The 23,754-nt window shown below is 34.0% G+C and overlaps 3 protein-coding genes across 6 annotated transcripts; 1 reads left to right on the forward strand and 2 right to left on the reverse strand.

The window, feature by feature from the left end:
- Positions 1–808: 808 nt before the first annotated feature.
- Positions 809–5,614, reverse strand: LOC106764666 (uncharacterized protein At3g49720-like). Of its 2 annotated transcripts, XR_001375960.2 has the most exons (8): positions 5,465–5,614; positions 5,164–5,332; positions 5,026–5,065; positions 4,892–4,933; positions 2,096–2,470; positions 1,569–1,624; positions 1,169–1,398; positions 809–1,087 (listed from the first exon to the last, which is right to left on the reverse strand). XR_001375960.2 is itself a non-coding variant. In XM_014648987.2 (7 exons), exons 2-7 carry the CDS (start codon positions 5,272–5,274, stop codon positions 1,246–1,248), a joined length of 777 nt encoding a protein of 258 aa, XP_014504473.1. In that variant the 5' UTR covers positions 5,275–5,332; positions 5,465–5,614; the 3' UTR covers positions 809–1,245. The 2 variants fall into 2 exon arrangements, 1 of the variants encoding a protein (XP_014504473.1); XM_014648987.2 differs by having other exon boundaries at positions 809–1,398.
- A 189-nt stretch (positions 5,615–5,803) lies between these two features.
- Positions 5,804–11,145, forward strand: LOC106764667. 3 transcript variants are annotated; one of them, XM_014648989.2, is made up of 6 exons: positions 5,804–6,072; positions 6,834–6,948; positions 7,368–7,603; positions 10,009–10,045; positions 10,724–10,781; positions 10,863–11,145. In XM_014648989.2, the coding sequence occupies exons 1-6, from the start codon at positions 6,008–6,010 to the stop codon at positions 10,940–10,942; spliced, it is 591 nt and encodes a 196-aa protein (XP_014504475.1). In that variant the 5' UTR covers positions 5,804–6,007; the 3' UTR covers positions 10,943–11,145. The 3 variants fall into 3 exon arrangements, with proteins under 3 accessions (XP_014504475.1, XP_014504476.1, XP_014504474.1); XM_014648988.2 differs by having other exon boundaries at positions 5,810–6,072; positions 6,826–6,948; XM_014648990.2 differs by lacking the exons at positions 10,009–10,045; positions 10,724–10,781; positions 10,863–11,145 and adding an exon at positions 8,819–9,778 and having other exon boundaries at positions 5,807–6,072; positions 6,826–6,948.
- An 8,034-nt stretch (positions 11,146–19,179) lies between these two features.
- Positions 19,180–23,501, reverse strand: LOC106765138 (squalene monooxygenase). Its single transcript, XM_014649645.2, has 8 exons — positions 23,049–23,501; positions 21,923–22,034; positions 21,653–21,827; positions 21,213–21,381; positions 20,660–20,878; positions 20,247–20,522; positions 19,730–20,008; positions 19,180–19,528 (listed from the first exon to the last, which is right to left on the reverse strand). Exons 1-8 carry the CDS (start codon positions 23,298–23,300, stop codon positions 19,421–19,423), a joined length of 1,590 nt encoding a protein of 529 aa, XP_014505131.1. The 5' UTR covers positions 23,301–23,501; the 3' UTR covers positions 19,180–19,420.
- Between the last annotated feature and the right edge of the window lie 253 nt (positions 23,502–23,754).

A 23,754-nucleotide genomic window follows, 5' to 3' on the forward strand; every position in this document is an offset into this window, starting at 1 on the left:
ATTTCAAATGCTTCATTTGCATTTCTTTCAAATATATCATAAATTACAATATAACTTTATTTCTTATAATTAGTATAAAGGTTAAATTTATTTTTTAAATTTATATCCAATGCTATATTTAATTAAAAATGCACTTTGTTTCCATTTTCTTAATTAACGAGTATGCACAGGTGTCACGCTAACAGTTTGTAAACTGTTACACCTAGGTTCCTTTCTCAACCATTCTTCTGCTTATGATTTTGATGAAGATGATTAATTAACTTTTATAAGCAGCTTTTTAAAATTCAAAGAACATTTTAAGATTTAAAGATTTAATATTATGCTGTTTGTTTTAGTCAATGCACTGTTTATTTTAATTAGTTAACAAAAAATAAAGCATTTTGTTTAAACAAATGATATTTTAAAGAAAGTATACAAAAAAAAAAAGACAATTCTGTCTCTTTATTTAAAGGAAGGAAAGAAACATTTTGTGAAAGCAAATAAGCAAAAGATCACATGAAATGTAAAACTAAATTATACAAGTTATTTCATATAAATGTAAAACTAAGTTTAATGTTTAACACATGAAAAATAATTTCATTATGTTTGTTTATTTGTTAATATGGGTATTTTTCTATCCCATGCTTACAAATAAATTTTCTCCAAACATAAGCAATCATCAAACTATATTCGTCCATTCGCTAGTTCGACTAATAATATTAACAAGAAAAACAAGAAAAACAAGAAAAAAGTTCACAATTTTTATTCATATTTGCGAATTATATCTTGAATTATCTGTTAAAAATAAGAAAAAAATAATAATTATAAATTGCTGACCAAAAAATCATTAGTTAAATATTAGGGGTACATGATAAGGTATTATGTTTCTTACTGTTTACAACAGCGATGGTGCGGAGATAAAAGTAAACTAAAGGGAAACAATGTGGTTTATCCAACCTTTTGACATATATTACTCAAGGACATATGATGACATCTAATTAATGTATATCTCAACAAAACAAGGAATATTTGCACCTTACTTATAGATAGCCTAACTCAACTAATAATTTAGTGAAATACTATCTTGATTGTCTTTTGCAGCCAGGGGCTGGAATTCAAAGAATAAAAATCTATCAATGGAATTGATGCACTCCGTCTAAGGCGAGTATGTTTTAAAGAATTAAATTACCTTTGTAGAAGGAATTGTTTCAAATGAGAACAGAGAAGCAACATGAAGAGATCTCTAATGCTGTACCATCCCATTCATCAATGAAGTGAATTCAAGTGAAATATTTGGCACTTTGGAATATACGAACTCTGGGTGGAAGCCTGTTCAAACTTCTTAGAAGCAGCTTCGTTCTCCTCTAAGTTAATCTGGAGGAAAAACTTGCTCCACCAGGATGAACTTCTCATCTTGGCCTGAAGTAACACGAATCCGTTAATTTTTTCTATATATATAAAATATGAAAGGTATATATATGTAGGTCTAGGATCAAGGACCTCTGTGCATCCAGGCCCAGTAATTGAAATTAATATATCTATAAAAATATGGATAACATTCTATTATTCTTTATGTAAATTCTACTCACCGCTCTTCCAAATTTAGAAACATCCGCTACCTTCGTTTTTTGAGTGGTAGGAAAACCTTCATTATAGATTTCATCAGAAGTCAGTGACAGAACCAAGAGATTATTTTACTATCGTTAGTCTATTAAGGAACTGAAAAAGCAGTGTATTTAAACCGCAAGCTCCCAACAACTCATCAATATTAACACCGGTAAAAGGAAATCATACTTCTAAGTCAAATAAAAGGGAGTTCAAGTGTTCACATAAGCTCAAATACACTACCTCAAACAACATTTATGCTCGAAACATTAATACCATACTGGATTATTCACTCCAACAATAACAACCAAACTTTTGGACTCAATAACAGCTAGATGGGAATGGGATCAGTTACATGAATCAACTGACACCATTTTCTATTTAGGTCTATCAAAAACCGTAATGCTAGTTGATTGAACGCAAGTTTCACATAATAATAAATTCTGCAGACAGAAGAAAACATTTAATTCATTGATGGGAATCTGCATAAAATTCCATGAAATGCTCTTACCAGTAAATATTACAATGCCATCAGATGCTACCCTCACCAAATCCGGTAGAGTTTTATTGAGGTATCTTGGAGATAGGTAATCCAGAGCATCTGAAACAATTACAAGAGAGAAAGATTTCGGCCTGTAAGGAAGAGGAAACTTGATATCAGACACGCGCACACTGCCTCTATGGATAAGTGCTTTGCAACTACTATCAGCTTCCTCTATATCATATGGTTCTATTCCCCAGGCTTCAGTTTCCTCCTCCTTCAGCAATTTCGAGACCACATAGCAACTATCAGGACCAACATGTAAAACTTTATGCATGCTATCTCCATATGCTTTCTGTAAAATGGGAATCGCTTGTTGGACCTCTCCACTGCACAAATAATCACCTGCACTTGGAAGTAATGTATATTATTACAGAAAACCTAGAAGTGAATTCAAGGTAAGGATCACTGGATGAAACATATGATAGATACTACAAGGTCATGGTTTTTCAGTTATATTTGGATCAAGAAGAAAGGGATTAACATGTGCTCCTTTAACCAGTATATTCAATTTTTATGAACATTTCAAAGGTTTCCCCCAACTTGGGAGGATTTTAATCATCCAAACAAAAAGAAGGAAAATCAAAACTATCTGTCATGCTCTTCACCTCCTTCTCTTCTTCCTTTGATCTATTCCCTTCTCGTTTTCTCCAAACATCCAAACACTGAACCCAAATACTAACAAAATTCATCACTGTTCGAGTATATGTGGGTATTGTAAACAGCAAATTAGAATAGCAAAGAAAAGTGGAGTAATATGAAAATAACTTTCATGAAACCTATTCAACCTATCATTAAATCTTTAGAATAATGTCATTACAAAAAACAGGGATACCACAGATAAGATGTAAATCATTGATAAACACTGTTTACTACATGGTAGGACAAATGTATAGAACACTCATATTATGTAAGATCCAGTTAGTGTAAGCAACTTCAACTATTTTAATCTTGAATATATGTTTGGACAGTTTTGCATTAACTGTATGAAGATGGCCATCATAAGTTATGCGCATAAGTTATGCGCAGTCAGTCTGAACCCAACTGGAAGTGTCACAGCAATAATACAACTCAGGATGACAGCTGCTGACACATGAAAAAATATCATATTATCACTATCCTCAACAAGAAGACTAGATAAAACAACTAACTAGAATAAGAAGGCACTAACAGCCAAACAAACATTTTTCTGTTTTGATACGAATATAATTCTAAAGAAAAAAAGGGCAAAGTGGGGAGTTTAGTAAGGTGTATAAAAGGAAGAAGTGGAAACCCATTTCGTCGGGTCCACCTGCACACACCTAATGATTGGGATCGTAACAGAAATATTTCTTTCTCTGTTTTGAAGAGAGAGAAAGGGAGAATATAGAGGGGAGGGGCGAGCACGTGTTTAGAAGGCTAGCATTTTGGGGTAATAGGGAATGAGGTAGCGGTATTTCGCGCGGTGAGGGTTTCTTCTTCTCTGTTTTGTTTAGGCAAAGTGAGCAATAATACAAGAGTTTCTTCTATCTTTTCTCCTTCTCTGTGTTCATTGCTATCATAATGCAATAAAAAAACAGTGAAAACGACAGTAAAAAGTGCATTTCGAGAAAGAAATATGGACTTTATATTATGGTATAAGTTGCTATCCTTCAAGAATCTCAATTGAACAAACACATACTACCACAAGAAAAAAGAATGTACAAGTGTAGATTTTTCAACCTTTGGAGACATGAATAAAAGTCAATAAGATTTCAATAAAGAGAAATAACTCAACATTTAATCTGCTAGAAACATCAAGTCTGACAAAAATGAATTATTGACCAATTTTTTCCGTTCTTTATTTTTTCAAAAAGAGCCATATATAACTAGTTATATCACAACAAATCACAGAAGAAACTCCTATAGTGGAGAAAGTAGCCACGCTGTTGTATGCTATGGATTCACATGCAGCACTAAGCCTCTAATGGACAACTCGGTAAGACAAAAGCATCATGAGATTTAACACCATAAAATTTTTATGATTACAGAAACACCTCTGATTCCAAAGACTAGAAAGTGTTCTTGAAGTCTTTTTATCACTTAACAAAAAACACAACAACAACGAAATCACATTTGATGGGGCAAGCCACCATCAGTCGAGCTTAGACCTCAAACGAAATGAGAAAACAATCACTTGTGACAAAGCTCCACCATGCACGTCCAATAATTAAATGACAAAACCTTGCTCTGTTGCTTAAGACATCAACTTAAACGAAATTCATCAAGTGTGTCAAAAAACCTTCTCCGCTAACTAGGAATTAACCTCACATAATCATCAACGAACTTATCCGCTCTACACACTTATAGCATACCAACTAAAATATCAACATAATTCCACTTACAGCATACCAACGTACCTTTCGGACTAAACTCAAATACAGTTCTCTAGATACTGTTTCTGTTATTTTCCACTCTACCACATAATTCACATAATAAAGGTTTGCGTTAAAGGATTACGCAAACTGACAAGGTAAAACTCCCATTCCAATTAAGATATCAGCACTATTAGTACTTAAGAGAATGTACACAACTTTTGTTCGTATCTTAAATAGACAAAGAAATTGACGGTGAAACAAATCACAGTCTAGGAGAAATTATTACATGGTCCAAGACCAATTTCAAAGTATTAGGTAGTCAAAATTTAAAATTTGAAAGTGCCTCTCACATGTATATTGGTCAAGATCGTAGAGATCTAGGACCATGTAATAAATTCTCACAGTACAGAGGTAAAATATTAGAAATTACCTTCAAGCCTGCTAACAGCATCTAAACGGCTGCCTACACCACCTGTTAAATAAACACGTGACGTTGAATTGCATAGATAAACAAAGCAAGCTAAAGAAACATCTAAGTAACAAAACGAAAAATGTAGAACAAACCTGAGCCCCGGTAAAAATAACCAATGACAAACAAACCTCCCTGTAGAATTACCAAAACCAAATCAATCAGAAAAAAAAAAAAAAATCACCGAAAGTGAAAGCACCTTATTAACTCAATCAAAAAAAAAAAAAAATCACCATAACTACGAGTGCAATCGATAAAACCGGCGGCGACCTAGATTTCGAAGAGAACAATCCACCGCCATTGTCACCGAACCTCCTAGAAGGATTTCCCGGTCTCCTCGACATAACTTTTCAATCCTCAAATCGTCTTACAGCACAAACACGTTATGTTAGTTGCAGTAATCTGCAACACACAAATCAGAAAAACGTGAATGAAAAACGATTTCACGGTTTCACCACAATGCCGATGAGAAAACACGACGAAAGCTACATCAGTGCTCTGAAAACGCGTAAGGAACCAAAAATCACGAATTACCGATAAACGAAACAATCCTACAGAGCTTGCATTCTGCAAAAGCTAGATCTGGACTACACAGAATACAAATAGAAAGAAAAGAGAGAATCATAACAAAAATAAAAAGTGTTATTTATTTTTTTTTTCTCGTGGCAATGGCAATGGCAATGATGAAAAAAAATAGTGAAGAGGGGATGTTGGTGTGTCGGTTGGTGGAATCCAACGTGTCGAACCGGTAATTCAGAATGGGCCAGGCCCTATTGGATATGGCCCATTGTGGCCCAATAAGTGAAAAGGTCGATTTGAACCGGGTGATTGGTGCCACGTCATAGTGATGTTCGGATTAATAACTGGACCGGACCGGACCGGATCGATTCTGGTGCTTTAGTTGAATAGAAACTGGAAGAGAAGCGAGAGGAGAATTTGATGGCAATCGCGGCAGAGAGAGAAGAAACGTGTTTGGATTGTGCAACAATTGGTGATTGGAATCGTTGAATTGTGATATTGCTGGCTTTGGTTCTCAAATGAACAAAGACGAAAACGATCGGAACGAAAAGAAAGCGAATGATATCAAGCTTTGGGGAGTTTTCCTCTTTGGATTACTCGGCGCCGCCGTCACTGCCTTCTCCGTTAGTTCTCCGCATTAGTTTGTTTGTTTCCTTTTCATGTTGTTCTTCGAATCGTATGTATCTTCCTGCTTTTTTTAGAAATACGTGCAGTTCCTTAACTGCTGTTACCTTTGTTTTCCAATTATAGTTGAAATTTCACTTCGATGATGAATATATGCCGATTTTCATGCAAACTTTTTGTCAGAAATTAGGTGAAATTTCAATTCTAGTATATTTTTATTACTTTTTTTTGACAGAATAATGATCTTAGTGTTATTCTCAGTTGCACTTTGTTCTGTCCTTCTCACACCAACCTTGTTTTTGAAGAAATTGTTACATGGTCCGGTGTACCTCCTGCTTATCATTCTAACCAATCCTTAAGTGATTTATTTATTAGAATTTTCAACTTACGAAAAAACGGTAATAAAACTCGACTACGTGTTACATGGAAATTTGTTGGAACCATGGTGATCCTCCACGGTGAAATAATCTACAGTATCTTCGTGATGGTTGCCTTTGGCATCGTGTGAAGAAGTTGATCTGATGAGCTATTCACAAGAATCGCTTTGATTTTTGGGTGGCATATTTTGTTTTAGTAATGTTATTATTCTATGAACATAAATTTTCCACTTACGTTTTCGGAGATTATGCTTTTTATGAAAAGCCCTTTTTTTCTTTTTTTCTTTTTTCCTTTTGTGTTTGAACTGCAAGCTAGAGATGCAGAGGAATCACAATGAAAATGATGGTTCATGCCATTTGTTGAACTCTTTGTAGCTGTCCAGGTCGCAGTCAAGAGGAGCGAGTGGCAGTTCTTTTCGATCATCATTCCAAGAAGAAGCATGGAAGAGGTACAATAAACGACTGCAAGAAGAGTATGAGGAGGAGGTGGAGAGGGTGGTGAGTTTTCTAGTATAGTTTAATTTCTATATATTATCATTGTAAAAATCATAAATCATGGTACTGATGACTTTGAAAATAGCTAGAGAAAAAATCAACAAATTTAGCATGCAAAACAATTTGTTATTAGACGTGTCTCTGCATAAACTATTCATTCTTTTACTTTCAATCTTGTTTTATTATTATTGTTTAGTTAAACATTGCCTTTTAAAATAAAATGGGAGATGTAATGCGATCCTTCTGATGGGGGATCCTGAGTCAGTACTTTGTTATGAAAGCAAATTTGACTGTAGTGTGTATTTTTTAGTTTCTTCTCTACAGTAAGTAAAAGAAATTGTGTATTTTTCTTTGCTTGCTTAGATGTTTAATTGGTTGGTTGAGGCTAGGTAGCGTGTCTTGATTCTAGGTTGCTTTTGTAGGAACGTATAAAGCGCATGCAAAGTGTGTTTAATAGAGAAAGGGATAAGCGTAGAAGAAGCTACGAGAACTGGAGGGGAAGTGGTGGTGGTGCAGATCATCAACATTTTCAAAGAGATGATTGGTATTGGAAGGCCGAAGAATCCTTCAGAGAGCAGTGGGCAAATTATCAACACACTCCAGGAGAGAGCAGAAACTATTCACTATCACATCACTACTCAGTTTTGGGTCTTGACAGGTACTTACAGAAGTATTGTGTTATTTTATTCAGTGAGACCTGACGCAACAGTAAAGTTGTGTCTTGGTGGTGATCGGTTAATCATGTGTTTGAATCCGAATACTCTCTTTGCAAATGAAAAGGTAAGGCCGTGCACAGTGGCCCTCCCTTGTACATTTGCATTGTGAGGAGCCTAGGATACTGGGAGTCTTGGATAGTATAACTTTTAATGGTATTCAACGCCCTGTATTAGCAGGAGATGGATACATCAGAATGTGATAGGTATTTATTTATTGAATTGGAAAATGGAGCCAAGCTCCTTACGGCCAGAAGGTATTTTGAAATTCTGGGACTTTTAAAAACAAAAACAGCAAGAAAGATAATGTCAGAGGATAACCAAGACAATCCCAGTCTTAGGAACGCCACCTCACCTCAATGCTTATATATGTGTGAGATCATTGTTGCTAGAGTAATCACGTGCATGTGCTTGTTTGCTCTTAGTTTATATCAAAATTAAATTCTTTATTTAATATTTTATATTTTATCACAATTCTTAAGGTAATGTCCTTCCATGATTTATCACAGTACAATGTTAGGCATTGTAACTTTGCCTTTGTAATATCAGATATTGGATTGTATAAGGTGTGATTTGGTAGAAAATACCAACCTTACTACTTTATAACATGACAGAGCACAAGATAGCGCATTTCATATTGCTATAATATGAGAATCATGTTGATATGAAGAAAATGTCTATAACTAGAATATTTGAAAATAGGTATAATTGCTCAAGTAGTCCCAGTTTCATAGTAGAGTGTCTACTTGGTCTCTATTTTTAAAAAAGTATCACCTTTGTCCACAATTGGTCTAATGTACATCAATCAAGTCCATTCCGTTAATTTTCAAGTAACGGCATTAACAGTGTAGTGATATGGCAAAAGAGGGGAGAGATGTGACAATACATTTGCAACGTGTAACGCATTATGACTTTCTTCCTGGTATTCATCCACCCTCCAATCCCAAATCAATGGTCCTTTTGAGTTCCTAGGTCTTCTGGTTTTGCAGGTTGGTGATGGAGATGGCTCATTTAAGGTTCTAACTATGCAAAGAAGAAAGGGATTCGTGATTAGGGTTCCATGGAGATTTGGAGATTTAGGTTTTTGGTTTTCTGATTTGGGATTTTGAGGTTTTGATTGGTGGTTTGAATAGATTTTGTTGTGTTCTCTGGGTTTGCAGGTGCGAAGAGAAGAAAGAGGAAGGTGCAGTGGCCGGCGAGGGTGATGTCATGATCTGGTGGAGAAGACAAACATGGTTGATGCACGAGGAAGCACAAAGGAGATTGTGATTTAGGGTTTCTTCGTGGCAGTGTGATTTGGTGGTTCATGGTGGGTTTGTGTTTGATTGGGTTTCTGTGGTGGTGGCATAGAGGTTTCGCAATGGCCGCATTGCAGTGGTTGTGAAAGGATTCTCGGTTTAGGTTTTCTAGTGAAGAGATTTGGTAGTTTTCTGGTTCTTTGATTCACGATTGGGTGGTTGAACGAAAAAGATAATGGTGGGGCATGGAGGAGATGCTCTCAGTGGTCTCGTGATTGGGTTCGCATTCCCTCTGGTTCTGTTTCTGGGTTTGTACTGGTTTTTGTGGTTACTTGCAGGTCAAAGGTTATTGGTGGTTCAGGCACGGTGGTTCAGGCACGGTGGTGGCGCGGTGGTTGTTTTTGGGTTTTCAAGTTGATGGTGGTTGACCGTGGAGTTTGGGTGACGTGATTTAGGTTTGCGATGATGAAGGTTGAACGCCATGGTGACTTCGTGATTTTCGGCACGATGGATGTTGGTGGCCCATGGTTGCCGGCGGTGTGGTATATAGGAGAATTAGGGTTTCTGATTTTTGGTGATGAAGGTGGAGATGACGTGGCACATATCATGATATGATGCGTTCTGGTTGGTCCATCGAGCGATTTGATGTTACTGTATTCCCTTTTCTTTCTTTTATTTAGTATATTTTTACGCTTGTTTTGCCATATCATCACAATGTTTTGTCACATCACCACACTGTTAATATTGTTACTTAAAAATTAACGAAATGGACTTGATGGATGCACATTAAACGAATTGTGGATGAAATTGATACTTTTTTAAAAGTGGGAACCAAGTAGACACTCTATCCTAGGGACTACCCGAGTAATTAAACCTTGAAAATATTATATGATACAACATGGAGGAGTTAGAGTAATGTCTCATTTGGAGCAATATGTGATTATGACCCAATAAAAAAGGATGTGATTTTGGTTTCTGTTGAAAGTTGATTGAACATTATTTGATAACAGAAAACCAGACATGAACAATGTACTGTCTACATAATAAGTTGGTAATAACATGTCTGTTTTGCATTCATGTTGCTGTTAATGGTTCCCTTTTATGAATCTCAGGTTTAGAACAACACCCTATACAGATGCCGAGATTAAGGTAAATTTGCATTTATTTTGTTTGTTATTATTATTGTTATTATCATTATTATCATTATCTCTTTTTATATTGTTTTGTGCTTTGTTAAATTTATGCATCACATTTGTATTGATAAAGATATCAATTTAGGAATTATGGTGATAATCTTTACCTATTTTTCCTTGTTAGCATCGGATATGTAAGAAATGGCTAAGATTGACCCTTTGGTTGATATTATTTGATGGGTGGTTGGTTTTGCACCCTTCTTATTTAATAAAACCGTCAGTTTGGTAATCAATTTGTTGGAAATTAGTGAGTCCATACGAAAAATAAGATCATTACTGTTTGTGCTTAATGTAAAGTTACAAGGCTGCCTCAGAGATTGTAATCTATTTTTGTTCAGATGATGAATATTGGTCAAGCAAAAGCCTATGGTAAGTTGCCAAAATTCTTATGGAAAGTTCTATAATAAAGGAGTTTGTATCACACACAAATTTTATGTACGATAGACCAACAACTAACTATAAACTTTAGTATAACACCTTTTATAACATCTAGTTTGCAGCAAGGATGTACTTAGCGTTCATATCTTTTTACCTTGGTTTTGGACATCTTAATATAAATTCCTTATTCTGTTATATATATTGCTCTATTAGGTCTTAGTTTCATTTTACAAAGTTTATCTTATCTGTTCCATAGACAGCATTTAGAACCAAGGCAATGCAGTATCATCCTGACCAGAACCAGGATAATAGAGGTATGCCTTTACCAGTCATTAATAGGATCCTTTTAACTCCGACCATAGCATTATTGATTCTTGGATGTGAAAATTTGATAGAGGCTTCTGAGGCCAAGTTCAAAGAAGTAATGTGTTCGTATGAAGCCATACAAAAAGAAAGGAAGAACCAGAATCTGTAATTGTCCAATTCTGCACAACAACCAGATGAGGTATTCGGGTTAATCACCAAGGTACTCTTAAGCTGTCCTAGAATAGAATTATGATCCAACTAAATTATGATTCTGTTGTTACTAAATTTTTGGTAATTATCCCATCATAAATTAATAATGATGGTGTTGATCTGTTTTATTGTAAAATTGTTGCCCTTGGATGCATTGAATTTTTTTTTTTTTTCTGAGATTGATTATCCAGGGACATATTTTATTGATAAGCATTGCAATCAGACGCCAATGACCTCTTTAAAATCTTTTAAATTATTTTTTACCCAATTAATTCATTTGCTGAACACTATTGGGACTTCTCGGAGACTTTTGTAAATTTGTTCTACTCAACTTTGCAAACATTTTATTAATGTATACTGAGACCTTGAGACCTTCCAATAATCAACTGCATTTGGGAGTAATGTATATTATTACAGAATTTCTAGTAGTGAATTCAAGGTAAGGGTCACTACATGAAACATTTGATAGATACTACTTCTGGGTTATTTTTGGAACGAGGAGAAAGGGATTAACAAGTGATCCTGTATCCACTGTATTTTATTTTTATGAACATTTAAAGGTTTCCCCCAACTTGGGTGGATTTTAATCATCCAAACAAAAGGAAGGAAAATCAACACTATCTACCATGCTCTTCAACTCTTCCTCTACTTCCTTTGATTTATTCCCTTCTCCTTATCTCCAAACATCCAAACAATGAACCAAATACAGTATATAAATAGGTGCAAACTTCAACTTACAAGCCAAATTTGTAGAGTTGGGTTAGCCTTAAATTATACTTCTTGTCATGGTATTAGAGTCATGAGTTAGAGTCTATCCTAATGAGATTTGTAGTTTATTGGACTCATCGTTTCACCTGCTATCAAGCTACTATCGAATCACTCATTAATGTTTAATCTCATGCTCAAAATATATATGCCTCAACGTGAAGAGGTGTGTTTAAGATTCCACGTTGACTAAATCTCTCAGCTGCTATTGGTTCCTTAACACTGAAGAAGATCACATTAAGATGATATTAGGTTGTTTACATGACCACTATAATGCGTTCGTCACCTCCATTCTTTCTTACATAGATCCGTGCTTTGTTGACGAGATTGCTCAAGAAAAAAGGTTGGAAAAACATAAGGAAATTGATTCCATGATTCATGACATTATTTCTATCAATTCCTGGAATAATAATAGTCATGGTCGGTCACAAAATCGTGGAGGACGAACAGCTTCCAGAAAAAATTAATTCAACAAAGGAGGATGATCTTTTACTCCATGAAACAACAACCGCTCAAAGTGGTAAACTTCTCAACACGCAACCAGTTCATCCAAACCTAAGTGTCAAATCTGCTTCAAACACGATCATATTGCTTGTGAATGTTGGCGTCGGTTCAATCAAGATTATGACCCCCAGCCTCAAATTTGAACTCTCAAGTTGCCTCTCCTAACAATGACACTAGTGATCAGTTTTCGATTTCGACTTCCTGCGTTCTTCTTGATTCTTTGTTGTATCCAGACAACAGGGCATCTCACCATGTAATGAATGATCCAACAAATTACTCCTCCAGCCTTCATAGTATTGTACTGAAAAAATTACTTTGGCTAATGGCACGGGTTTGCCTATTACACATATTGTGTCTGCTGTTCTATCATCTCTTCCTAACTCTTCTCATTTTATTCTAAAAAAATCGTTTGCATGTACCAAAAATATCTTAAATGTCTCACAATTTACACGAGACAACAATGTATTTTTTTAGTTTTATCCTAACTTTTGTAATGTAAAAAACGGAGACTGTTCTTCAAGGCAGACTTAAAGACGGGATCTATGTCTCCCACTTCTTTAACAGGTTCCTCTCTATGCGTTAACACTACCACTATCAGCAATTCAAATGTGTTTCAGCCTTTGTTAGGTAAATTATGCACAATTTTTCTTAATCAGATTTGTGAGAGAAAATATAAATACAAAATAATAACAATTAAAATACAACTCTTGAAATTATGTTGTAAATATATTATTGAAAATTACAATTTCACCTTTCTCTCTCTTAACTTATTTTTTTCCCTACGTTTCTTCCCTACTTGTTAGAATGAATTACAAATAAATAAGCTACATGGATTTATAGGTACACGTAAGCAATATTCTTCATTCATTGTGTTTTCCTATTTTTAAGTTTTCTAAGATATTATTGATTTTTCACTTTGTGAAACCAAAAAGTAAGCATCCCTAATTTTCTCTTGATGGAGGATGCAATTCTCTTTGTTGAGTAGACTAATTCTACCAATTTCTCAATGGAGGATTGCTACAATGATCAAGGTGTGAATACAAATTGAAATTAGTCTTCAAGTGGAAGATTGTTAGAATTGGTCAACTCAATAAAGACAATTGCATCCTCCGTTGAGAGAAAGATACGGATGCTTACTTTTTGGTTTCACAAAGTGGAAAATCAATAATAGTTTAGAAAGCTTAAAAATGGGAAAACAAAGTAAATAAAGAATATTGCTTACGTGTACTTATAAATACATGTTGCTTATTTCTTTGTAATGCATTCCTACAAGTAGAGAAGAAACATAGGCAAGAAATAAGTTAAGAGAGGGAATGGTGAAATTGTAATTGTTCTTTATCAATAATATATTTGCAGTATAATTTCAAGAGTTCTATTTTGAGTGTTATTATTCTGCATTTATATTTTCTCTCACAAATCTGATTAAGAGAAATTCTGTATGATTTCCTAACAACAGATATCAAAGTTGGTTGCTATTATTGTAATCAACTGTTCAAAGGGTTTAGGGTTTAGGGTTTAGGTGGTCAGATTTAAGTGGGAGAAATGGTCGTAGATAAAGGAAAGGTAAAAATTAAGAAGTTCAATGATACAAAATTTGGCTTTTGGAAGATGTAGACTGAAAATTATTTGTATCAGAAAAAGCTATATCAATCTCTCTCGGGACATCAACCAGAAAACATGAAGTATGAAGATTCGACTTTTCTCGACCGACAAGCTCTATAGTTATTCGATTGACATTATCTCGTAATGTTGTATTTAATATTGCAAAAGAAAAGACCATGTTGGGTCTTATGACAACTCTTTCAAATATGTACGAAAAGTCATAAACCTCAAACAAAGTTCTTTTAATGAGGTGGTTATTTAATTTGCGGATGTCAGATGGTGCAATGGTGGCGTAGCATCGTAGGAAAGCCAATTCAGGTTCCATATCAACAGGTAATTCTGGAAAAGGCATGGGTGGTGGAGTGGAATCCACCATCTCCATTGTATACACCTCAGTTATGGATTGAGTAGTAACCGTAGAACGAATGTGATACAACTGAGCCTGAACTGGAATAGGATCTACTTCACCTTGTAAGGTAACAAATTTAGCATTATGTAAAAACTTCATAGTCAATGTTGCATAATCAGCCACGTGAGGTCATAGTCTTCAACCAATTAGCACCCAATATAAGATATGCACTTGAAATGGGAAGAATATAGACTAGAAACTGAAACATATTTCCTTGAGCCTGAATGGTCAAGTTCTTAACCAAGCCTTCAGCTATCAAATAATTACCATTGCCCACCATCACCCTAAATGTTGGAGTTGGCTCAACTGAAGTTTTAAGAACTTTGCTATACGAGGTTGCAAAAAATTGTCTGAACTACCACCATAAATTAACACTGAAATAGGTAACGTGTCCACATAAGCTAAGAATCTGATGGTGCCCACACTATTGCCCCCTTTTAGAGCATTAAGTGATAAATGATTATTATCAACCTGTGTTTCCTCAATGATGATTGACTAATCAGTGTCAACAGAAGCAGGTTCCTCCTCATCACCAGGGTCATTTAATTGCAACAACATGAACTGCTTGTTCGGACATCTATGGTTGAACGTAAATTTTTCATCACAAAAATAACATAATTCTCTCTCTACAAATTTGTATCTTAGTTGCACTTATTTTTTTAACAGTTGAATCTTTTAAAAGTGGTGTGTTAGGAGTTGGTAGTAATGGTCGAAGTGAAGATTTAAGAATGGATTTAGAGATGGGTTGGGAAACATTATTGGAAACAGAAACATGGGAATAACTTCGAATAGGCACAGGACTAGATTTTGATGTTAGCAAGTATCTCTCCTCGTACAATTTGGCCAATCCAACCGCTTTCAACAACGAGATTGAGGATAAAGCAATGACGTCATGACGAATTTCAGTATGAAGACCACTCAAAAAGCAATTTAGCAAAGCATCTGCTTGTAATCCAGATGATCTATTGGCAAGGGTCATAAATTTGATCCAGATGATCTATTGGCAAGGGCCATAAATTTGAGGTAATAATCAGAAACGGTACCAGTTTATTGTAATTTGAAGAGCTCCACCATTAGACAATTAAATGGTGAGGGCCCAAACTACGACTCTAGTGTGGTTGTTAATTCGGCTCATGCTAAGACATTGTAACATTTGAAACCATGGTACGACGTCCTTCTCGGAATGGATTGCAGTAATATCCACTCGATCAACATCATGTGTGTGGTGATAATGGAAAAAATTTTCAACCTTAAAAATCCACTCCAACACTGTAGAATGGCCATCAAAATGGGAAAAACCTATGGAAATGTCTTTAACGTGGAATGCCTTATGGAAATGAGTGTCACCATTATTTGAGCTTGAGCTGGTCACCAATTAACTGATGTTGCGACTGTGTTTGCACAAGTCGGTACAAAGATTTGCGTTTCATTTTGGACCTGTATAGTATGAGCGCGTAGTTCACTATCTTGAAGTTCCAAGAGCTCTATCAACTTTTTGATATGTGCAGCTTGACCACGAATTTCAATTTGCAATTCTTTCAAAAGTGTTCTCAGCCATAGCCTCAATAAAAGCACCGATGAAACAATACTTTTAATGAACAGAGATATATGAACAACCAGAAAATATTTTGTAATTGAAAAGTGTATACTCAGAATGAACAACCGAAAAAAAATTACAATAACCAGTATTCAAAGAGACGAACAACAACTTCTAAAAACAAACGTTCTTCATGTCCATGGTAATGCAGAACCCTAACAGAAAGATGGTCAGAGAGAGAATAGAGAGTAACAGAAGTAACTTCAACGATGGCAATCTTCAACGAAGGAAGGCCTGCCTTGTATCTCGCGGTTACAATCAAGTTGAAGGTCTGCATTTCTATGAGATTTTGAGTCCTTTGGTAAAACCTATCACCATACTTATTATTCTCTCCATCGTCATCTCTACAAAATAGTCCCATACACTAGCTAACAACCTTAATTGAAGTTGTTTGCCGAGGATTTTCTTTCAACACTAGTCATGTTTGTCGTCTTCGCAAAGCTTTGTATGGATTCAAACAGACTCATGAGTCTAATATCAAGATGGGTTTTCATTCAGCTAGTGGTAATCCTTCTCATATAATAAAGGTCCAATATTATTTGTACTAATCTATTACAGGAAACAATGTACGTGCTATCAAGAATCTCATATTCACTCTCAATCATCATTTTGCCCTAAAAGACCTTGATCCACTCTCCTAAAAGTTTCTATGTAATGTATTTTTGATATATTAATTCTTTTTTTATGCTATTATATATTGTAACAATAATTAATTTTTTTTATCTAATGTATTTGTAATATAATGATTATTAAAGAATAACTTATATTTGAAGTATTGATATTTTTTCTATTTTATTTCTTTCCTTCTTAATTTTATTTTTTCATGATTTGTAATTATTTGGTCATTTAATAAGTCATTAATGATTGACTTATACTTAAAATATTAATTCTTTTTTATACTATTTTTTAATTTTTAATTATATCCTTTTATGATTTTTAATTATTTTGTCTTATAATAAAACTAAATTTAGAAAAAATAGATTTTAGTTTTATATATTATTTTAAAAAAATAATATAGATTTATTAATATAAAAAATTATCATGTAATAATTTTATATTAAAAAAATTGTCAATAAATAATCATATTAAATCATTACATAAATATTCTTATTATTGAATATTCTTCATGTTTTTCTTATGTAAAAAATAAACTAATCTTATTTAATAAAAGAATTAGCATGAATCATATATATATATAATTCCGTAAAAAAAAATAGTTAAGGAAGATTTTATTCTCTAAAGTTGAATGAGAAATTAAAATTAGTTTGTTATGATTGTCATGATTTGTCCATGGTGGTCCAAGATGATGCGAAGATGGTGTGATGTAGAATATTCTGTTAATCCTGAAATTGTTATGTCTCCAATCTTGAACCATCTTCAATATCTTTCTAATTTCGTTTTCATCGACCCTAATTTCGACATCTCTTAAATTTAATTTTCAAAAACCTTCTTTTTATTTCTTAATTTCAAATATTCGTCATCTCTGCCAACGATTCCAAATCACAGTGACAACTCAAGTTTCGTTTAAATTCTATTAAACCAATTTAACGGCTGAGATCGAATCGTATTGAATTTTCACTTTTAAAAATCTAATTTAGAAAAAAAAAATAAAAAATAGACCTATTTAAAAAATCCAATATAAACAGGAATTATCAAAATAATTAATCATATATATATATATATATATATATATATATATATATATATATATATATATATATAAACAAAAAGATAAATTGTGCATCCAAGCACAAGTTCGTAATCTATATAAATAAAAAGTTCGTAATCTATATAAATAAAATAAATGGTGAAATGGTAAATCAAAGCTTAACTTCTTTGTTAAAAGTAAGAGATAAAATTGAATTTGTATATTGCAACAGATGAATGTTACACATTTTTATTTTTGATCCTATACTTGAATGACTTGTCATTCTTTTAAATCATCTTCTATTAGGTTTTTTATTAAATTTTATAAGAGTTTTTTTTTTCTATTAAGATTTTTTTTTTTCTTGTAATTTTGTTTAACAAGATAAAATAAAATCATAAATATATTTGCTTAAGAAAAAGTGGAGACATTTGTTCAGCTGCTTGTTAAGCTCAGTTGCACAAACTTTACTTGCTTAAATAAGCTTTAAGTGTATCGAACAACCCTAAAAGGAAGGTCTTCGTTTGGGCGAATTTAAAGAGCCTCTGATCAAACTTGGAGAGCTAAAATTGTAAGTCAAAATGAATTATTGTACATTTAACCCAGAAACACGATCTAAGTAAATATTATAAATTTAGAGTTTAATAATCGAAAAATTTGAACCAAATATTATAAATTTAGAGTTTAATAATCGAAAAATTTGAACCAAATATTATAAATTTAGAGTTTAATGAGATCAATCAAATTACCCAAAAAAATATATACAAAAACATTAACAGGCATTACAGTGTGAATATGTAGACTCATCAAACCTTGGTTACATAATTTTATGTAAAAAAAAAAAATACATTTAAATCAGAATTTAAATCATCTTCCTTTGGTAATACAATATCTTTTATTTATTTGAATTAATCTCTACCTTTGTCATTATTTTTTTTAACTATACATCTATTTTCATTATATTTATCCTTTATTATTATTGTTATTATTCAAATCAACGCACTTCATCTTATACATGTATTTTAGATTCTAAATTATACACATCTCTAGTAATGTTTATATTTATATTATATAACTATACTACAAGTATCTGAATTTGATTATTTAGGACAAATTAATAAGTTTGTCAATAAGACATTAAAACACGACTTCCTTGTTTGTTTATAGGCATGATTACTCCTAACCATGACGTGTTTCGGCCTGTAGTCAGACCAATCGCAACTCACCTAAACAGCATGTCACGATCAATAAATACCAAGCAAACAAATTGGAATTATGCATGGATGATATAAAATTTTATATCACTCTCTAAGAATATTTCTTTGCTTTTGGTGTTCACTTTTTTTTTTATTTGGTTTTCATATTCGTCGTTATATTATCATAAAAAAAAAAGATAATAAGTTATTATGATAAAAAGAAACATCTAAAAGTGTTTACAAATTACTTGAAAAGTTAACATAATAGTAAAGATAAAATATGAAAAATTATTTTAGAAAAAATATGTAAAATCTATAAATATTTGAAGTAATAAAAGTTAAGAAAAAGTTTGTGATGTACTAAATATAAAAAATATAAAATTCTTGAAAATGTTGGAGCAAATACGTATTTAAATGTAAATGATGATATGAGAATGAAAATTATAATTAGAATCATTTGCTTAAAAAATAGTTTGGATGAATAAAATGTTTAATTTCTAGGGTGCGGCTGAAAGGGAAAGAGATATCATACATGCACTTATACAGTGTATGAGTAACAACATACTACAAAGAATACACACGAAAGAAACCAAAATGCTTAAAGAACTACGAACAAACTTCAACCTTCTCTCAAATTCCGAAAAAAGGAAGATAAAGAAAGCTAACTTGTTCATCTAGAGAGCACCTTGATTTTCTGTAATGCATCAAAAACATATTCACTATTGTCCAACCGGGGGAGCTCTGTAATAAGCTGGAACGGTCGCAGGGAAAAACATTTGCCGAATCCCTTCAGCCTTAATTATGGGGAAGATGATTCCAGATGCACCCTAACAAAACAAAATTTCAGACGTTAAAACTTGACTAAAACTATAAGACTTCACATTATTCTATTTTATTAGTTAGATAAAACTTATTAAAAATTATAAATTCAGTAGTAGAATTCACCCACAATTTTGTAATATTTTTTCATGAAATTTTAATAGTAGAGAAAGCGTTAATGGGAGTATAAAATAGCTTTTAAAACTTACAGATATTAATCGGGCCCCAATCCATATTCTCTTAGGTGAAGGAAACGGTAATAATAAACGGCCAACACCATATATTGCAACGGCAAAGAAATGGAGAACCAAACTCAAGGGACGAGGGTTTAATCCAGAAAGTAAGGAAACAGGTCCTTCAGAGAATAGGCCTCCAAGGCTTAGATAATCAAAGCAAGCTTGCCGCATTTCCTTCCTTGCCTGATCAGGGGATGCACAAAATACTTTGTAAAGCGCACCTGCTAATGTATTTATGGTGGATGCCACAGGCTGCAAATTAAAGACTAAACGTCAGATTTATAAGCGGAGATATAACACTTTGAAGTTATAAAGTTGGTTTGGCGAGTTTAGAAAGAAAGTAGAAGAGTTCAACTTTCTCTACTAACACTTTAAGAGTTATAAGGTTGGTTTAGTGGATTTGAAAAAGAATGAGAGAGGATTCAACTTCCCTCTTAACAAATATTAAGAACTAACATTGTCAATGAGTTTGGGGTAAAGCTAACATTACCTTACGCAAGGTATAAAAGGATTCCAGGTACTTGCAAAGTGTGGGTGCATCATTGAGGTCAGGCAAGGGCCTTAGAAGATTTCTTAGCACCACAATATCAGACAATGCTACAGTCATTCCGCCTCCGGTTAGTGGATGACGCATGTTGAATGCATCTCCCATCAGAAGGGCTCCAGGTGTAGGAAGAGGATCTGCCGGCATGCTTCTGTTTGGCATTGTCCTTATGTTGCCCTTGTCCACAGCAGCTACGAAGGCATCATAAAGTTCAGGGGGAATCTGCAATAGTTTGTCATTTCATCGTCAAAAACAGGCCAATAAAAGTGAACAAGATTCTACATGATGAAAATTTAATGACATACATGCAAAGAATAAAAGACATTTTATAGAACTGAGATCATAGATGGGTACAGTACCTGTGGAGCTACCGTTGTCTTCAAATACTTTTCCATTTCACCGTTTGAAATAGAAGGAACCTTCTTACCAGGTACATCGACCAGACAGCGAATCTCTGTACTACTTATACGATAGAATAGAATGGGTGAAGGGTCTCCCAGTATAACGTGGCCATGATTTGCGCATGGAAGCTCGCAGTTCTCTAAAAGTAAGCCAACAAAACATGAGGGAACATCCACCTGCAAATACAGCAATATAAAATATTAGTATAGATAATGATAATTTGATATACTTACATTCATTTAACATGTTTTTCTGTAAGGAGAATGGCAAATAATATGTCAAATGAGTGTAAAAATGTAAAGTATTTTTACTTTACTAGTAATTCAGAATTCTGCGTATTTCCTCTTACAAGCAAGGGGATGAATAAAAACTTAGTAAGAAAAAAAGTCTGAATAATGTGAACCAAAAAACTAATCTGAATAAATTATAGCAAATAATCTTTTTCGGTATTGTTATTGGTCAGTTTATAGGAAGTTGAGGGATCTGATATTAGGATTAAGGAGAAAGGACCTTAGGATTACAGAGAGAACGGCGTAAGTTTGAGAAGCAGCCATCACAAACAATGGTAAGAGGTGCAAATGTTGTCAATTCCTGACCATCTTTGTTCTTATATTGCACACCTTTAATTGTCCCCTTCTCTTCAACTAGGGAAGTGACTGTTCCTTGCTCTAATCGCACGCTGCAGAATATTTAAAAAGAAAAATGTCACGTAAATACCTCTACCTCAATTGAATAACTAAAATCACATATTAATTCACATATCATTTCTGAGTTCTGTTCTGATAGAATTACTGATTCATATAACATGATTAGATAACACTATAGGAACCACCAGATTCTAAGTAGAATAGGATCCCAAATACTTTTCATTTGCTACAAAAATAGAATCTTGGGGGTAGAGTCATAGGCAGTTGCCACTCTGTAACAACCAGAAAGGAAGAAATGAATACTTGGGAAGGGTGGAAGCCTTTTCCCGCATCCTCTGAATAAAGCGACCATTGTGAAAGCTCCTGCCACTGACATCTGAGTGAAACTTCTCTAAGGGGTAAGAGAGACGAGTATGTTTCCCATCCTTGAAAAGGGCATAACCAAATACTTGCTGAGCATCAATTTTGTCTACACAGTCTGCAATTGAACACAGCAGAAAAAAGCTCAGAACATTTCTAAACAGAATCTAGGAGTACATTAAACGACGTGTATAAAATTAATACTTAGGTTACCTTCAAGCCCCAGCTCAACCAATTTGAGATAGCCACCTGGTTGTAGCAACTCTCCAACAATACGGTCAGGCTCACTGAGATCTCTTTCAATCACATGTACTCGACGCCCATCCTGTAACATAATATTTCTGTAGTCAATACCCATATCTATCTGTGTCCTGAATCTCACTGATAAACAACACAACACACAATAGAAACGGCAAGTGCCGAACAAATTTGACCCATACGAAGTTCAATTTTCCACTGGTCTTGGCATACAGTATACTTAAAAGGTACGAGGATAATAACCAAGCCAGACATGCAAAGAGTGTCAACAGGATCATCAATTGTAGAAATTCCCTTAAACCGTGATGTACTGGCCTAACCACAATTTTATATCCAAAACACAATAATGTAACAACAGAAATCATAGATCCGGATCCTCAAAACTGAGAAACACAACTCAGAAGAAAATGATTGATCTCATATTTCGAAAAAAAAATAATAATAAACCAAACATGCATAATTAATACCAACAATTGTTGAATTTATTCATCCAAAAATAATAAGATTTCAAATAGTAGAAACAAGTCAATAACTTAATTATATATATAAATATAAATATTTTATATAGAAGTATTGATTTCAAAGTTTTTCCAACTGTCACTATAACCTGGAACGATAACTATTACGCATAGATATTATCGAAATAAAATTCTACATCAATTTTGAATGTGTATTCTAATATATTATTCCAAAAAAAAAAAGCACTGAACATCTAACCTGTTTTAAATTAGAATATCTTCATACTTACGATGCTTAGAAAAGAAAAACTCAAAATCTCCTATATAAAATCTTCAAAATGCTTATAAGCACATGACAATCGACAGGTAACATCCTAATTGTACCGTTTCTCAAGAGTGAGAGAATGGAACATACATCTTCACACCTTCATTGGTGAAAAAGGTTATGTCCTCTCAAATAAATACAAAATTTTAAAAAAACATAAACGCAAGAAAAGCAATAACAAAATAATTTGTCCAAATAATACATGTCGTGTCTGTATTCATATTCGTTATTAATCACCAAAACATCCAAATACATGTCCAAATAATACATGCAAGGGTAATGGATCAACAACATCTACCTTTCCGAGAGTGTGCGCCAGAGCTGCGCCGGCTACACCAGCTCCGACAATAATGACGTCAGCGTCGCCGTCGCGTTTATCCGATCTGCATTCACTCGTGGAGGTGGTCACGGTTTCCGACAACTCGATCCTGTTTACTGGCTTCGGCGGCGAAGCGCGATTCCGACTCTCTCCGCCTAAAGCGAGGCTGTAGAGCGCGAAGAGACTCAGAAAGGAAAACAGAATCCAGCCAAGAACGTACGGATCCACCATTTCGGAAAACAAATCGGAAAAACCTCCTCGAAAGAGAACGACGGCGACGCTCGCTTACCCGGACGGAAGAAGAATATGTGTGGTTCTGTTCGCTCACACCCTCTCGCTCTAGTTTCTCTCTCTGCCTCGCTGGCAGAGAAAATTTGAGACCGTTTCAGTTAATGAAAACGGGGCTCGAACGAGAGGTACGGCTTTTATAGGGCCATGCGAGGTACGAGGCTCGTTGTTTAGAACGGCCACGGTACCGTCACATTAGCTGTATTTTATGAACAAAACAACTCTCCAAAAAGAAATAATAAATTTATATAAATAAATAATAAATAATGGAAAGGGATAAAAAACAATGGAAACAAAAGTAGAATGTTTTCGGCTAATCTGAGCCGTGTGGGCATGTTCCACCTTCCATTGCGCAATCATATGAGTCCCTAAAAGTTTAGATAAAATTTTAGAAGTC

The sequence above is a fragment of the Vigna radiata genome, chromosome 6 (genome assembly GCF_000741045.1).
Source record: "Vigna radiata var. radiata cultivar VC1973A chromosome 6, Vradiata_ver6, whole genome shotgun sequence".
NCBI classification, from domain to species: Eukaryota; Viridiplantae; Streptophyta; class Magnoliopsida; order Fabales; family Fabaceae; genus Vigna; species Vigna radiata.